Raw genomic sequence first — 18,886 nt, 5'->3', positions numbered from 1 at the left:
ATTTGGATGTTGCTAAGCAATTTAACTATTCAAAACCAGATGTCAATAGACTTTACAGGGTGTGCACTGTCTTGGATACTGGCCAATGAGTTCTCTTACTCATGTCGGGCCTAATGGGACTCTTTTGCTGTCTTGAATCTGCGTTCGACAGCCACTATAATGGCTTGCTGGCCCGGATCCTCAAGAAACTTTTAAGTGTTTGGCCAAGGCCTAGCTTTGTTTGGGGTTTTGCTGTGGACTGACCCAGGTCCCTCTGTTCAGGATATGCCCTGAGTGAGACTATGCATTTGCCTTCACTCAACTGGTGTTCTCCAAGCTCAGTCAGCCTGATGAGGGTGTCCACTTCCATCAACATATGCTGTAGCTCATATACTCCACTTGCTGCATTTTCTAATGATAAAGTCAGTTACAGTGCCTGTTTGAAGTCTAGTTGGACTTCAGCTAATAGGTGCTTTTGCATGGTCACATTATTAATCTCCCATAACCAATGATCTCTCAGCATCTCACTTAGGGTTAAACCAAAATCACATGTTGCTGCCAGTCTTCTTAACCATGTCAAAAATCCTGACATGGATTCACCTGTTTTTTGAACTGCTGAGTAAAACTGATAATGTCTCATAATTATAGGAGGTCTGGGGTCATAATATTCTTCAGTAAATCTATGTACTCTTGAAAGGTTTTTGTATCCGGTGCCTCAGGAAATGTCAGGCTCCTAATAACCGAAAAAGCTGCAGGTTCACAAGCTGTCAGAAAAATTTATTCATTGCTTTTCATCTGCCACAATGTCATTTGCCCAGAAGAAGTAACGAATTCTTTCCACATACTCGGCCCAGTCTTCAGTGGCAGGATCGATCAAGTCAAGTTTCCCAAGATGCCAGAAATGCTTACCCCCACTTCAAAAATGACACTTGCACGTGAATCTCTTCAGGGGCATGTTTCCTGCTTGTCCACATTGAAACAACTGCACAAAGGCTGGTATCCCGCTATCATGTCACCCCTTATTTACACATGTGCAGTACATGGCACTGACCAGCAAGTTCACACCCGGCTCCCAGAGTGACTACTCTGTTCTGAATGGTGTCATGCTTCTCCAGAGCTATGGGAGTTGTTCTCATCCAGACAAGTGGGGAATATTCCATCACACTCCTGACTTATACTTCCTAGATGGTGTACAGTTTTTATAGAGTCAGGAGGGTAGGTGATGGCCTAGTGGCATTATCGCTAGACTATTAATCCAGAAACCCAACTGATGTTCTGGGGACCCAGGTTTGAATCCCACCACGATAGATGTTGGAATAGGAATTTTAAAAAAAAAGGTCTGGAATTAAGAATCTACTGATCATCATGAAATCATTGCCCGTTGTCGGGTAAACCCATTTGGTTCACTAATGTCTATCGGGAGGAAATCTGCCATCCTTACCTGGTCTGGGTACATGTGACTCCAGATCCACATCAATGTGGTTGACTCTCAACTGCCCTCTGAAATGGCCTAGCAAGCCACACAATTGTACCAATCGCTACAAAGACTCAAAGAAATGAAACTGGATGGATCACCTGGCATTGACTTAAGCACCGGAAAATACAATGGCAAAAACAGCCTTGTCAACCAGGCAAAGTCCACCTCACGAACATCTGGGGGTTAGTGCCAAAATTGGGAGAGCTGTCTCACTGACTAGTCAAGCAACAGCCTGACATGGTCATACTCACAGAATCATACTTTACAGACAATATCTGAAATGTCACCATCCCTGGGTATGTGCTGTCTCACCAACAGGACAGACCCAGCAGAGGGGGTGGCACAGTGGTATACAGTTTGAAGGATGTTGCTCTGAGAGTCCTCAATATTGTCTCGGGACCTGATGAAGTCTCATGGCTTCATGTTAAACATGGGCAAGGAAGCCTCCTGCTAATTGCCACATAACCGTCCACCATCAGTTAGTGAATCAGTATTCCTTGATGTTGAATATCACTTAGAGGAAGCACTGAGGATGGCAAGGCCACAAAATGTACTCTGGGTGGGGGATTTCAGTGTCCAGAGTGGCTCAGCAGCAGTGCTACTGATTGAACTGGTTGGGCCCTAAAGGACATGGCTGCTGGACTCGGTCTGCAGCAGGTGGTGAGGGAACCAACAAGACAGAAAAATATACTTGACCTCATCCTTACTAACCTGCCTACTGCAGTTGCATCTGTCCATGACAGTCGGTAAGAATGACCACTGCACAGCCCTTGTGGAGACGACGTCCTGCCTTCACATTGAGAACAACCTCCATCGTGTTGTGTGGCACTATCACCGTGCTAGATGGGACAGACTTCGCACAGATCGAGCAACTCAAGACTGGGCGTCCATCGGATGCTGTGGGCCATCAACAACAGCAGAATTGTACTCGAACACAACCTGTAACCTCGTGGCCCAGCATATCCCCCACTCAACCATTACCATCAAGGCAGGGGATCAACTCTGGTTCAATGAAGAGTGCAGGAGGGCATGCCAGGAGCTGCACCAGGCATACCATAAAATGAGGTATTAACCTGGTGAAGCCTCCAAACAGGACTACTTGCACGCCAAACAGCAAAAGCAGCCAGTGATAGACAGAGCTAAGCAATCCCACAACCAACAGATCAGATCTAAGCTCTGCAGTCTTGCCTCATCTAGTCGTGAACGGTGGTGGACAATTAAACAACTCACTGGAGGAGATGCCTCCACAAATATCCCCATCCTCAATGATGGAACAGCCCAGCACATCAGTACAAAAGATAAGGTTGAAGCATTCGCAGCAATCTTCAGCCAGAAGTGCTGGGTGGACGATCCATCTCGGCCTCCACCAGTGGCCCCCAGCATTACAGATACCAGTCTTCAACCAATTTGATTCACTCCACATGATGTCAAGAAACGGTTGGAGACACTGGATATTGCAAAGGCTTTGGGCCCCGACAACATTCTGGTTATGTTACTGAAGTCTTGTGCTTCAGAATTTGCTGCTCCCTTAGCCAAGCTGTTCCAGTAGTTACAACACTGGTATCTACCTGACAATCTGGAAAATTGCCCAAGTATGTCCTATACATAAAAAGCAGGAAAAATCCGACTCAGCCAATTACCACCCCATTAGTCTCCTCTCTACCATCAGTAAAGTGATGGAAGGTGTCAACGACAGTGCTATCAAGCAGCACCTGCTCAGAAATAATCTGCTCAGTGACACCCAGTTTGGGTTCCGCCAGGGCCACTCAGCTCCTAACCTCATTACAGCCTTGGCTCAAACATGGACAAAGGAGCTAAATTCCAGAGGTGAGGTGAGAGTGACAGCTCTTGATATCAAGGCTGCATTCATCTGAGTGTGGCATCAAGGAGCCCTGGCAAAACTGGAATCATTGGGTATGGGGGGGCAAACGCTCTGGTGGTTAGAGTCATACCTGACACATAGGAAGATCATCATGGTTGTGGGAGGTCAATCATCTCGGCTCCAGGACATATCTGCAGGAGTTACTCAGGGTAGCACCCTAGGCCCAACCATCTTCAGTCGCTTCATCAATGATCTTCTCTCCAGCATTAGGTCAGAGGTGGGGATGATTGCCAATGATTGCACCATTGGTGACTCCTCAGATACTGAAGCAGCGCATGTTCACATGCAACAAGATCTGGACAACATCTAGGCTTGGGCTGACAAGCCGTAAGTGACATCTGTGCCACACAAATGCCAGGCTATGACCATCACCAATTAGAGACAATCTAACCACTGCCCCTTGACATTCAATGGTATTACGATCACTGAATCCCCCACTGTCAACATCCTGGGGATTGCCATTTACCAGAAGCTCAACTGGACTCACCACCTTAACAGAGTGGCTACAAGAACGGGCCAGAAGCTGGAAATACCGGGGCGAGTAATTCATCACCTGACTCCTCAATGCCTATTCACCATCTACAAGGCGCAAGGCAGGAGTGTGATGGAATACTCCCCGCTTGCCTGGATGAATGCAACCCCAACAACACTCGAGAAGCTTGACACCATCCAGGACAAAGCAGCCCACTTGATTGGCACTACACCCACAAGCATTCACTCCCTCCACCACCGATGTTCAGTATCAGTAGTGCGCACTATCTACAAGATGTACTGCAGATATTTACCATAGATCCCCAGACAGCACCTTCCAAATCTGTGACCACTTCAGTCTAGAAGGACAAAGGCAGCAGATATATGGGAACACAACCATCTCCAAGTTCCCTTCCAAGTCACTCACCATCCTGACTTGGAAATATATTGTCATTCCTTCACTGTCACTGGGTCAAAATCCTGGAATTCACTCCCTAATAGCATTGTGGTTCAACCCACAGCAGGAGGAATGCAGCAGTTCAAGAAGGCAGCTCACCATCACCTTCTCAAGGGCAACTAAGGATGGGCAAGAAATGTTGGCCTGCCAATGACGCCCACATCCCTCAAAATGAATAGAAATAAAAGGTGAGCTACTCACTGCCGGATTCCTATATGGCTAGTCCAATTCAGTTTCTGGTCAATTGAAACCCCAATGATGTTTGTTATGGGAGGATTCAGCCATGGTGATGCCAATGAATGTTGACGGATGATGGTTAGATTCTCTCTTGTTGAAGATGAGCATTGCTTAGCTGTAATGTAATATTGTTTGTCACTTGTCAGACCAAGTCTGGATATTTTCCAGGACTTTGCTGCATTTGGATATGTACTTCTTCAGTATTTGCATCAGTATCATGAATGGCGCTGAATTTGTGCATTCATAAGCAAACATCCTCATTTCCGACCTTAGGACAGATGGAAGGTCGTCAGCGAAGCAGCTGAAGATAGTTGAGAAAGATGGACATATCTCAAGGAACCCCTGTAGAGATGTTATGAAGCTGAGGTGGTTGATCTTAAACAAACGCAACCATCTTCCTCTTTGCTGGGTATGACTCCAACCTATGGAGATGATACCCTCTGACTCTCACTGAATTTAATTTGCCATGGCTGTATGATTGATATTGCTCTTGGTAAGTACATCTTTAGTGTTAAGAATGATCACTCTCATCGCCCTTCTGAAGTTTACATGTTTGATCAACATTTAAGCAGTAATGAGGTCAGAGTGATTTTGACAACCCAAGCTGAGCATTACTGAGCAGGTTGTTGCTAGGCGTTGCTGCTTGATAGCATGACCCCTCCTATCACATTAATAATGATCAAAAGTAAACTGATGCCACTGTTTTTGGCTAGGATGGATTTGTTCCTCTCTTCATGCACAGGATATACCTGGACAATTGGTCACGCTGTTGGATAAACACCAGTATTGCATTCTTGTGGAACAGCTTGGCTAGGGATGTGGCAAGCTCTGCGATACAAGCCTTCAGTACAATTGCTGGAATGTTGACAGAGCCCACAACTTTGCAGTATCCAGTGCCCTCAGCTATTTCTTGATGCTACATCTGTGAATTGAATTGCACGAAAAGGGTTCCGCGATGTTTGGAACTTCTGGAGGAGGAGGATCACATGAGTAACCCACACTGCATTCTGGCTGAAGATTCTAGCAATTGCTTGTAACCTTATCTTTTCCATTTGTTAGTTTCCCTCAAAATTGAGAATAGAAATATTTGTGGAACCTCCTCCTGAATTTACTTATACACCGCTATTCATGACTGTTTATAACAGGACTGCAAAGCTTAGAAATGATCCATTGGTTGTGGAACTTGTTAGCCCTATCTGTCATTCGCTGTTTATGCTGATTGGCATGCAAGTAGTCCTGTGTTGTAGCTTCAGTAGGTTGACATCACAATTTTTGGTATGCCCCCGAATGTGCTCTCTTGCACTTTTCACTGAAACAGGATTGATTCCTGGCTTGATGGTAGTTTCAAAGTGGAGGATATGCCAGACCATAAGTTTGCAGGTTGTTTTTGAGTATAATTCTGCTGCCTCTAATTGGTCACATTGAACAAATTGGCTAATTGGACAGATGCACCTGTGCCAGGCACAGTGATGAGAGTGATGTCAAGAATATTTTTCCCTCTTATTGGTTTCCTCACCACCTGCCATAGACCCAGTTTAGTCACAAAAGGACATGACCAGTATTTTCAGTAATACTGCTACAGAGCTGATCTTGACAATGGACATTGATGTCCCCACTCAGAATACATTCTCCTCCAAGTGCTGTTCATTATTGAGGAGTACTGATTCACCAGTCCAAGCAGAGGTGCAATAGCTGGTGTTCAGCAGGATGTTTCCTTGCCCATGTTTGACCTGATGCCATGAGACTTCATGGTATCTGGAGTCAATGTCAAAGACTTCGGGCAACTTCCTCCCAACTGTATGAACTGTGCCATATACCCTGTACCGTACCCTATACTGATGTATAGAGGACATACTCAAGTTATAGTGATGGTGATGGTCTGGGACATTTTCTGTAATGTACAATTCAATGAATATGACTGTATCAGGCCTTTACTTGACAGTCTGATACAGCTTTTCATTTCTTACCGCATGTTAATAAAGAGGACATCGCAGGATAGATGGGGCTAAGTTTAAAATTAATGTTCCTGCTGCCAGGTATCTGGTTTCCTTCTTTTTTGAGATTTTTTTTAATGGTTATCTATGACTGAGTGGCTAGCAAGGCCATTTCAGAGGTATATTAAGAATCAGTCATGTAACTTTAAATCTTGAGTCACATGTAGTCCAGACCATGTAAGGACGGCAGTTCATCTTTCCTAAACAATATTAGTGAACCGAATAGGTTTCATGACAATAGATAATGATTTATAGGATTCGAATCATTGACTTTGTGATTGAATTAATTCATGTTGAAAGATTGGAAAATATGCCATGATTACAAAGAGGCATTATGGTTATATACACAAATGCTACAATTTTTTGCAGTAATTATGGCTGGAAAGTTCTTTGGAATTTCTTGTGCTCTGTCAGCACTTATTTATTGGAAGTGCAGTGGAAATCCAATTTCACATGTCAACAAGGTTCTCATCACCCTTCTGATGAAGGAATAATAGCAGATGGGGAGCAGTTCCAGGAAAACCAAGGCCTGTTGGTGTGAAGGTCAGATCTCTTCCCATGCCGTCAAATAGTGTCCGTTAAATAATCCTAAAATGACCTGATGTAGCTTACTTTTGGTTACTTATGTAATTTCCAGTCACTGGGTATTTACAAAACTTGAATCTTGCTGAAAAGAGAGACAATGTCAAAATTTTTGCCTTGCCCTCATAAAAATAAGCACAAAATAAGGGTGAAAATTGAAATACCTGCAGAATCTGTAAATCAGGAACAAAGACAGAAGTTCCTGGAAAAGCTCAGCAAGTTTGGCAGCAAGTGTGAAGAAAAATCAGAGTTAACGTTTTGAGTCTGATGACCCTTCCCCAAAATAAAGGCGCTTATTAATTGGCGCATCAACTCAATTCAGTTTTTATTTATTCTTCATGCTCAGTTTATCCCTGAGTCATAGAAGCTTTGTAATTTTATTTCACTTAACGTCATGTTATTTTGTTGGATTTTACTGGGAATTGTTTTCTGCATTCAATGTTTGAACTCCATGATGAAGACATTTTGCTTTTCTTTTACAGCCTCTTTCTAATGGTTCTATTGACCCTCATGATAAAAATAATGAAGTTGTGGAACTACAAGAATTACTGGACAAACAGAATTATGAGATGACACAAGCAAAAGAGCGACTATCAACATTGTCTGGCCAGTTAGCTGAAGTGGAACAAGACCTAGAGACAGCCAGAAAAGAACTGATTAAGTCTGAAGAAATGAGTACTAAATACCAGAGAGATATCAGAGAGGTAGGAAATTGAAAACATTTTCTGTTGAAAAGAGGTCAGACATTTTCTCATGCCACCTTTGATCCTTTTACTAATCACCAAAAATCTCTGCACTCTGGTTCTCAGCCTCTTTGCTGAAGAGAAGTTTTGCTATGTTGCTATGTCTAGACCACTCAAGACATTGATCAACAGTTTTAAATCCTCAACCTTCCCTACTCAGAAGAGATCAACCACAGGCCCCTAACCTTTTCAAGTAACGAAATTCCTGGATCCTTTCTCATACATTCCTTTGTCCACCCTGTCTAAAGCCTTCATTCCAGAATTGGATGCTTTATTCCAGTTGAGACTAAAACACATTTTTATAAATACTCATCATAACTTATTTAGTTGCTTTTCTACTCCAAGCCTGAAGTTATAAAGCCCAGGAGTTCACATGCCTGTACATTTAATTCAATGCCAATAAGATATATCACATAAGTAGCAGTCTGATACTGATGAGGGCCCGGGACTGGGTGATATATCAAGGTCCAGCAATCAGTTCCTAGATGCTTTAGGGGGGCTACAGTGTTTGGATTGGGAATGGGGATGGGCCTGTGTTTCTTTTGTCAGGTTCTGGGCCATTAATCTTGTGTCAGGAGTAGGGCTGCGATGCTTGATTGGAGATGGGACTGTTCAGACTGGGTTGGAAGTGAGCATGTTATCAGGAATGGATCTGCTTTGCCTGGTCAGTGACTGATCTGCTGTGCTCATATCGTAGTCAGGGAAGTTCAGCTGGGGTGGTTGGGTTGTGGGGGTAATTGCTGCTTTTCTTAAATTGGGGATGAAGCTGTTGGTCTCAAATCAGTAGCAGACACATAGTCAAAAATGTTTCACTTGTGCACTTTGTGGAGGCAAACCCACTGTGCTCGAGTTTGGCATGACGCTATTCAGCTTGGGTTGGGAGCAAATCCACCGTGTTTGAAGTCGGGACAGGGCTGTATTCAGGTGAGGGATAGAACAATTGAGTTCATTCAGCGGGAGGCCCACTGTGGTTGAGTCAGGAGTGGGCTTGCTGTGGCCCAGCCAGAGGTGTGCCAACGGTGCCAAAGTCATAAGAACATAAAACATTGGAAAAGGGATAACCTTTTGTCTCCTCATGCCTGTCCTACCATTCAACCAGATCATGGCTAAACTACCCCAGACCTGAAGTTTTTTCCACACCAACTGGGTACAGCTATTGGCTTGCCTATGTTTCAAAATCTATTTATCTGTTCTTTAAAAATGTTCAGCGATTTGGCCTCCATAACTCTCTGGTGTAAAGAATTCCTGACATTCATTTCCATCTGGTAGAAGAAATTCCTTGTATTTCAGTTTTAAATGAGTATCCCATTTTTCTACACCTATATTCTCTTGTTCAAGATTCCCGTACTAATAGAACATATTATCAACATCTGCCCTGCCAATGCTGCCCCAAGTCCCCCAGAATCTTGAATGTTTCAATCAGATCACTCCTCATTCTTCCAAACTCAAATTAATAAAGACCTAAAAAAAAACAAAAATGGAATTGTAGATGCCGGAAGACAGAAACAAAAGCAAAAATTGCTTGTAAAATCTCAGCAAGTCTGGCAGCATCTGTGAAGAGAATGTAGAGTTAACATTTCAGATCCAGCGACCCTTGTTCAGAACAGTTTTTCTATCAGTTTTTGTTGTTGTTAATAGAGGCTTAATCTATTTAGCCATTCTTGATAAGTCAATCCCTTCATTTCAGAAATAAATCTAGTGAATCTCCTTTGAGCAGCCTCCAATGTCAGCATATCCTTTTTTAAATACAGGTAACAAAACCGCACATAGTACTCTAGGTACAAGCTCATTAATGTCTTGCAGAATTGTAACAAGGCCTCCCTGCTTTGAAACTCTGTTGTATTAACAATGAAGACCAACATTTCATTTACCTTCTTAATTACTAGCTCTTCCTGCATGCTAACATTTATGCTGCACATTTTTGGAGTCTCTCTCCATTTAAATAATAGTCTGTCTTTTGATTCTTTCTACCTCACACTTTCCTACATAAAACTCTATCTGCCAATTTTTTGAAGTTTTCATAACAATATACCCTCACATATTTTTGTGGATATATTGCATTCTGCTGTTCGTCCAATTTATTCATTTGGATAGTAAGTAAATAATTGAGGCCCTTGAACCAATACCGGACCACTCCACTGTTACATGCTTCCAACCTGAAGTAGACCCCATTAGTTCTGGCTTCTGTTGTTAACCAATCTTCAATCCATGCTAATACATTTTTTAGTTCATTCATGAGACATGTGGATGTCATTGGTTAGGCCTACATTTTGTCCATCCAAGTTGCTGTTGAAAATTTAGCAGTGAGCCCAATACCATGAGCTACTGGCTTGAACAATAACCCCTTATGTGACACCGAAATTAATGCTTACTGGAAATCCAGATACACTGCGTTGACCTGTTCCCCTTATCCACTCTGCTTGTTATTTCCTCAAGAAAATGATCTGTCCATGAAAGTTGCTGACTAATGAGAGGCTAGAAAATCAATATTACCATTCACACCATTAGGAGCTGTGGGAACTGCCAGTAATGCATGTGCCAGAGGCCCAGGGTAGTAGGGGTACCCAAACAAACATGACGGTAAAATGGGAAGTAGTGCACGTTTTGGTGCAGATGGTTTTTCATTACACGCCCAAGCTCCCATCTTCCACCATAAACATACACACATTTTGCTGCCACCAGCTAGAATCCAGTGTCACCTTCCTCCACAATCTGACTTAATTGGGGAGGCTTTGCTAACTCAGTAGACTGAAGTGGGTCCTTTCCTGCAATTGAGTGGGCCCCACCACCATGATTCTTGCTACAACCACCTGCATTAACATCCACCCAATCTTTATCTCTTTTATCATCCAGGGAGTTTTGCTGTGGTTGTTCACCTTTCCCCTTGCAGAAATATAGCTTAACAACACCCAAATTATGTTATTTGTGAAAGTAATCCATTGTTCCATTACTATTTTATCCACCAGTTTTTCATTTATTAAGAATCAGTCCATTCTGAGCAACTGAAATTATCTGTCCTCTGCATATTTTTACTCTTGATAGCTCCTTTTCTTTTTCTATAGCTAATATAAACTGTATGATACTATCAAAACTGTTCCCTAAATGATCCTTTACTGACAATTAATCCACTTGATTCACTCCCTAGAACCAGATCCAGCAATGTCTTTTTCCTCATTGAGTCAAAGCATAGTGATCAAGATAATTCTTCTAAATGCACTTCAGGAAAACCTTTACCTGCTCTGAATTGTATACTATTGTTATCACAGTCTACATTGAAGTAACAGAAATTTGCTTACAACAGAACATTTAAAACTAAAGCGAAGTAAAATTGGCTTCGTTGATTTTCTTTAGGTAATCGCTCAGAAAGAGGATATGGAAGAAAGGATAACGACTTTGGAAAAGCGGTACCTTAATGTGCAGAGAGAATCAACTTCATTACATGACATAAATGACAAGCTTGAAAATGAATTAGCAAATAAGGATGCATTCCTACGCCAGGTTCTGAAAATTTGTTAATTTGAGGTCAAACTATGAGGTCAAACATTTCACTTCCAGCATTGACTTTTAAAAGGAATATTCAAAGTTGAAGAAAAAAAAATACAGCAAAGATCAAATTATTTCCTTGTCTCTGCTGAAATGTTGTTATCACTAATAAGTTGTATGAAATATATTTTCACAGATGCCTTTTCTTTTAACAGTTCAGTGAACAAAGATCCCAATCTGTACATTAGTCATAGGAAACTGCAATTCAGAATGTTTTTCTCAATGGAGGGTTTTGTAAAGTGGTGTTCCACAGGGATCAGTGCTAGGACCTCTGCTATTCATGATTTACATAAATTATTTGGAGGAAAATGCAGCTGGTCTAATTGTAAGTTTGGGGATGCTACAAAGGTTGGTGAAGTTGTGGGTAACGATGAGGATTGTCAGAGGATACATCAGGATATAGATCAGTTGGAGGCATGGGCAGAAAAATGGCAGATGAAGTTTAATCCAGACAAATGTGAGGTGATGCATTTTAGAAGGTTAAGTACAGTTGAAAGTTATACAATGAATAGCAGTACCCTGAGGAGTATTGATATGCAGGATCTGGGTGTGCAGTACAGGTAGATAAGGTGGTAAAAAAGGTTTATGTCATGCTTTCCTTCATTGGAAGGGGCATTGAGCAATAGGATTGACAAGTTATGCTGCAGCTTTATAGCACTTCATTTAGTCCACACTTGAATGTTGTTTACAGTTTTAACCACCACACTACCAAAAGGATGTGGATGCTTTGGAGAGGGCACAGAAAAAGTTTACCAGGATGTTGCCTGGCATGGGGGATTTTAACTATGAAGAAAGGCTTGATAGACTGAGTTTGTTTTCACTGGAATGCAAGAAGCTGAGGCACAACCTGTTAGAAGTTTATAAGCTTGTGAAAGGTATGGATAAAGTGGAAAGTGGCTTTTTCCCAGGGTGCAGGGGACAATTATTAGGGGACACAGGTTCAAGGTGCAAGGAGGGAAGTTTAAAAGAGATGTGCAAGGCAAGTGTTTCACACAAAGGGTGGGGAGAGCCTGGAATGTGTTGCCGGAAGAGGTGGTGGAAACAGACTCAATAGCAGCATTCAAAAAGCACCTGGATGAATCCATAAATAGAAAGAGAATAGAGGGATACGGGTCCTGTTATCCAAGACACTTTTAGTATGGAAGAGCAGAATGCGTCAGCGCAGGCTTGGAGGGCCTGTTCCTGTGTTGTTCTTTATTTCCCCAAGGCTTGACTGTTGCATTTTTAGGCATATCAGTAAATGGGTGCACACTAGGCCACCTAAAGCGGATAGGAGTTACTTACCTATGTAAGCATGGAAGGTGTCTTATGGCACAGTGGTAGTGTCCATATTTCTGAGCAAGGAGACCTGAGTTCAAGTCCCATCTGCTCCAGAAGCATGGCATAATATATCCGAAATGTTATTTAAAAATATCTGTGCATGTATGGATCTGAAGTTGTACATGATGTTGGTAAGACCATGTTTGAGTATGGTGTAATGTTTGGCTGCTCCATTATAGAAAGGACATTAAAACATAAACACTAAATAAAGCATAGATTTACCAGGATTAAAGCAGGAATGAGAAATTATGTGTTGAAAATACTGTGTATTTTTCAGTAGGGCTGGCAAAATGGAAGGGAACACTTTGGCAGGGGCGCTTGATCACTGCCTGCTGCAGCAAGAGTGATGAAGACTTTGAAGCTCACTTTAAGTTACTGTTTTTTTAAAAAATCATTCAGGGTTTGTAGGCTTTCCAGGCTGGACCAATGTTTATTGCCCATCCCTAATAAGGGTGTCCTTCTACCATTTTGCTGAATGACAAAACAGTCCTGTCCATATTGCCAGTTCTCCTGCCTCTTGCCCCTTAAGTTTCCCCAAATTTTAGCCCCTTGATTATTCACTATTTCTAAATGCAGTTTGCATTTTTTTTAATGAGAAAACAGATAAACTATTTGATGATATCTCCACCATCTCCTGATTCCCCTTGATAATATTTCCTATCTCCACATCAAAGGGATCAATATTTATTTATCCCACTCTCCTTTTTTGTACACTTGTCAAAACTCACTACAATTTGTTTGTATTTTCCGGTCAAGTTTCTTCACAGTTTCTATCTTTTTACTTTTGTGTAAACATTTTGATTCCCCTTACATTTCCTCATTCTAAAGCGCTCTAAAACCTCAGACTCAATGCTATTCTTTACAATATGATGATCCTAGTTAGCACTTGATGAACACCCATAAAATGTTATCTAATTCATTCTTCCAATTTTGTTCAAATCATAGTTCATAAATTTCCATTCAGATTGTAAATAAATGGATGGGCATGCAATAATAATGTTGCTTCAGAAGTTCAAAAGACCATATTGTCGTGAAGTTGTGTAGAGTACTTGTGAATTGGAAGGCAGGAAGTTAGAATTTGTTTGTAAACATGATAGGCGGAAGAGTGTATTCTGTTTAAGAGGTGATGTGTTTTTCTAAGCTTGGAGGTTTAAACAAAAATGTGTCTGTAAGCAGTTGAAGAGTACAGATAGTTCCGAAATCGAAACATGTATCATTTGTCGATGTGAATGGAAACCTTAGGCTTCTTTTGGCAACTGGCTTGAAGATCAATCAATTAATGTAAACCAAGCACTTAGATATTGAAAACCAATTGAATTTAAATCTGATAGTTTTGGCAATCTTAGACAATCCTATTAGAAGAAAACTGATAGGTCATCAGAGGTATACAAGAAGAAGATTATTGAAAATTGGTATGAAAGCAAACAGCCATCAGAGAAATAGAAACCTCTAAGCTCTTTGAGAAAGCACCATCTATCTGTAAAAGGTGCCATGGCACTTTTAGCTAAAAGTCCTCGCAGAAGAATTCACAGAGAAAATATCTCTGACCGAAGAATCAGCAGAAGAAAGGTATTTATGACCAGAGAGACAGCAAAGAAGGCAGAACATTCTAGAAGACACGCACTTTGAGAGTCTAAGTTATAACTTAGTTTTCTTATTACTTACATTTATATAAGTTGGCCTTGTGTTTATTTGAACAGCATACCAGAGGAATTTTGTTCAGTTAAGGAATCATTAGTAATTAAGGGGAATTATTCCATATGTTAGTAGTTCTGTTAATTTCTTCACTAATAGGGTTAAATAAATAAATTGTTACTTATTGCCTATGAAGTGAATATAAGGGATTTTCTTTCATTTAACCACTCCTTTAACATTACGGGGTGAGGCGAGCTTCTCTGGGTGTTTTGGGTTTAATTCTTTGAAGGGGACCTTGACTCCTGCCATTACAGATTAGGGGCTCGAGTCTGGGATCTGGTCAGGTTTATGTATGGGATCTGACTGGATCTTAATGAATTTGGACATATTTAAACAGACTTGAGGATTAGTGTGCTATATCTTTAAGTAAAACGAAGGGGAGAAAATCAATTTAATTTAGTTACTTCTAACACTGCTAGAGAGGTTTGGGGTTTGAAGATGCTTCCCAAATTGGCCAAGAAAGTTTAGAAACACAGAGAAAGGATATAGTTATGTACTTAGCAAACAGGCTAGAATGGGGTTTTTCTAGGAATAAGAGGAAAGTTGAAATTGTAAAGGACATTGTCAAGCATTTAGGTATACCAGGGAAACAGACAGCTGCAGTGGAGTTAGAAAAAACTAAAACTGGAAATAAGACAATTGGAGTTAGAAATGGAAAATGAAAGAATGCTTGAGTTGGAAAAGATGAAGTTGGAACTTGAAGCAAAAAGTCTTCAAATGTCAGAAGGAAATGTACAAAACAGAAGTGAGGATGAGCAAACACATCGTAGCCAACAGCTTGACAGACATATATACAAATATATCAAAACATTAAGAAAATTTGATGAAAAAGATGCAGAAGCCTTTTTTATTTCCTTTGAGAAACTAGATAGGCAGATGGACTGGCAAGAGAGTGTGGGTAGTATTGCTTCAGAACAAATTTATAGGCAGGGCGAGTGAGGTGTTTGCAGTGCTGTCAGATGAGGTGTCAAGAGAATATGATGAAGTAAAACAGGCTATTTTGAGTGCCTACAAATTAGTACCAGAAACATATATACAATGTTTCAGAAACATAAGGTCTCAGACTTATCTTGAATTTGTAAGAATTAAACACAATAACTTCAAAGATGGGTGAGAGCATTAAAGATAGAAGATCTCATATGACGATCTTAGAGAGATTATTTTGCTGGAGGAGTTCAAAAACTCACGTCCGGTAATGATAAGAACTCAAGTTGAGGAACAGAAAGTTAAAACAGTGAGAAGAACTGTAGAGATGGCGGATGAATGTGCATTAGTGCATAAATCAAAATCTCGCTCCCAATAACAATTTCATTCTGTGAAGGATAGAAATTGGGAAGAAGGGAGATCCTTGAATGAAAAACAAAAAGTAGATCTCACTGGGAACAGTTTACCACATGTGAAAAAAGAAACCCAAGAGGATGAAAAAAAGGCGAAAGCCCTCAGGTGTTTCCATTGTAATAGAGGGGGACACACAAAGTCACAGTGCTGGTGGATTATGACAGGAACTGGAGAAAAGGATGTAAAAGAGGCTATACCAGTTGGATTAGTTGAGGTAGTGAAGGAAATCCCAAGGGAAGTTGAGAAGCTGTAGGAGAATGCATAGCCTGGTCACGGGCTGAATAGTAAAAGTGCCTGATCTCTTCAAAAACTTCACCTTTGTAGGTAAGGTTTACTGACAAAGAACAGGGCATGAAGATAAAGAAGTTACAATGTTGAGAGAAACAGGAGCTGGTGAGTCTCTAATAGTAAGAATTGAAAATATTTTCACTCCTTCTCCTCCTGAGAGAATGATAGTCTGTGAAATAAATGGAGAGAGATTTAGCAATCCTGTGTAAGACGAGGCTGGAAAGTCCAATCAACGCTGGTGAAGTGCCAGTGGGAGTGATTGAAAGAGTGTCTATTCCAGGAATGCAGTTTGTTCTTGGAAATAACCTAGTCAGATCAAAGGTGGGAGTGATGCCCATTGTGATGGAGAAGCTGAAAAAATCAAGGAACTGAGGAGTTAAAAGAAAAACACCCCGGAATTTTGGAATGAAGACTGCACGAGCCACGTTTCAAAGACTTATAAAAAGACTCGTGGTAGGATTGACTGATTGAACCATCTATATAGATGATTTAGTGAGCTTTAGCCATTCATGGAAAGATCACATGGTGCATTTGCAGACCTCTTTGAAAGACCATGAGAGGAAACACTGATTGTAAACTTAACAAAAACTGAATTCGTGAAAGTAGAAGTGACATTCATGGGACATAATATCGGACGTAGAAGGATAACTCTGAGGTATGTTAAGACGAGGGCCATCAAGGAATTCCCAAGACCACCCTCAAAGAAAGAGGTTCTTCAATTTTTGGGACTGAGCGGATTCTACAAGACATTTGTATCAAACTTTAGGAGTGTTGTGGTACCACTGATAGATTTGCTAAAGAAGAACACAGAATTTCAATGGACAAAACAGTGCCAGGAGGCATTTGAGAATTTAAAAGCCATGTTAACCACCACACCAATTTTAGCCACACCAAATTTCTTGAACCCCTCTAAAGCCGCTCTTGATGTGAGAAATGTAGGGCTTGGAGCTGTGTTGATGTGGGAGGATGATTGTAGAAGTGAAAGGCCAATTGATTATTTTTCAAACAAACTCAGTATCCGCTAGAGAAAATATGCCACCATTGAAGAAGAGTTATTGTGTATGGTACCAGCCTTACAACACTATTGGTCCAATTTTTTTTATGTATGCAGAATTAGAATGAAATGTATAAATTTAGATTACTGACCTATGTATTTCGTGATAATGCTGATTATATTTGGGGAAAAGAAAGCTTTTCATAATGATTTTTTTTCTTAAGAGTGGCGGTGTTGTGAAATTGCGTAGAGTACTTGTGAATTGAAAAGCAGGAAGTTAAAATTTGTTTGTAAAAATGATGGGGGATGAATGTGTAATCACTTTAAGAGGTAATGTGCTTTTCTAAGCTTCGCGATTTAGATGAAAATGTGTCTGTAAGCAGATGAAGAGGAACAGAGAGTTCTGAAATTGGAACATGTATCAATTGACTGTGTGTTTGAAAACTTTAGGCTTGTTTTGATGTTTTGGCAACTACCTTGAAGGTCAGCCAGTTAATTCAGACCAAGCACTTAGAGATTAAAAACCATTTGAATTTAAATCAGATGGTTTTGATAACGTTGGACTAATTCTAGTATAAGAAAATTGACAGATCATTAGGGGCATATAAGAAGAGGGTTTTCAAAAATTGATGTGAAAGCAAACCACCATCTGAGGAGTAAACATCTAGTACTCACAGAAATCTCTAAGCTCTGTAAGAAAGCACCATCTATCCATCAAAGGTACCACGGACTTCTAGCTGAACATCCTCATAGAAGAATTTGCAGAGAAAATGTCTGTGACAGAAGTATCAGCAGAAGAATGGGGTTTATGACTGGAGAGACAACAATTAAGGCAGAATATTCCAGAAGACACACCTTGTATGGACTTTGACAGTCTAAGTTTTAATACTTTAGTTGGTGTAAGTGGGGCTTGTGTTTATTGCAAGTATTCCAGAAGAATTTTGTTCAGTGAGAGAATACTTAGTAGTTAAGGGGGAACTTTTCAATTTATTAGTAGTTCTGATAATTTGTTCACTGTTAGGGTTAAATAAATAAATTGTTACCTGTTGCTTATAAAGTGCATGTCATGGACTTTTTTTCATTTAACCACTTCTTTCACAAATTATTAGGTGAGGCGAGCTTCTTTGAGGGTTTCAGATATTTTTCTAATTTTCAGAGTGGTTCAACCTCCTCTCCATAACAGTTTAAACAAATTAAATGTGATAATGCCATACTATTTATCAAGAAAATTCTTTGTTATTTATTACTGACTTAATATATAAAAGTAAGGTCACTCTTATAATTAAAGTTGTCAGTTTCGTTTTCTGTATATTGTAGATTAGGTGTTAGTTATTTCAATCAGCAGATGATTAATATGCAGTTGAAAACACAAGCTATATGAGTCAGATTCTAGTCACTTGAGAACTGCCTCCTCATCCTGCTCCTGAGATGGAAGGCAATGACAAAACATCACCATCAAAGACTGTCAAGAAAACAGCTCAGGATGAAATATGAACAGGCGATAAGGTGACTTTGGAACTTGCCTTTGAGCAGAGTATACGTAAATGAATAAATGAATATCATACATCATTCGTCAGTTCCTTTTTTATTACTCGCTTGTTGGATGAGGGCAGTGTTGGCTTTGCCAGCATTTATTGTCCTTAAAGATAGTGGAGTCCTAGGCCATTTCAGAGGGCAATTAAAAGGCAACCATGTTGCAGTGGTTCTAGAATCACATTTAGGCCAGATCAGGCAGGGATAGCAGATTTTCTTTCCTAAGGGACATACATGAGCCAGACCGGATGCCTTTGAAGTGTTGTAATTGTACCCACTTCCATTACTTCCCCTGGCAGTTCATTCCATACCTGCACCACCCTCTGTGTTATAAAGGTGCCTCTCAGGTCCCT

At 40.6% G+C, this 18,886-nt stretch overlaps 1 protein-coding gene across 13 annotated transcripts in view; it reads left to right on the top strand.

Annotated features, from left to right (window-relative positions):
- The window catches only part of ppfia2 (PTPRF interacting protein alpha 2), a 418,215-nt gene that overhangs the window by 218,530 nt on the left and 180,799 nt on the right, over positions 1-18,886 (top strand). For all 13 annotated transcript variants that reach the window (XM_048548309.2, XM_048548310.2, XM_048548305.2 and 10 more), the window contains 2 exons: positions 7,562-7,783; positions 11,174-11,320. In XM_048548309.2, coding sequence (XP_048404266.1) covers positions 7,562-7,783; positions 11,174-11,320 — 369 coding nt within the window. The remainder of the gene's footprint in view (positions 1-7,561; positions 7,784-11,173; positions 11,321-18,886) is intronic.

The sequence above is a fragment of the Stegostoma tigrinum genome, chromosome 18 (genome assembly GCF_030684315.1).
Source record: "Stegostoma tigrinum isolate sSteTig4 chromosome 18, sSteTig4.hap1, whole genome shotgun sequence".
In the NCBI taxonomy this organism is placed as follows: domain Eukaryota; kingdom Metazoa; phylum Chordata; class Chondrichthyes; order Orectolobiformes; family Stegostomatidae; genus Stegostoma; species Stegostoma tigrinum.
Note: the sequence above shows the minus strand (reverse complement) of the source record. Positions and strands in the feature narration are given on the sequence as shown.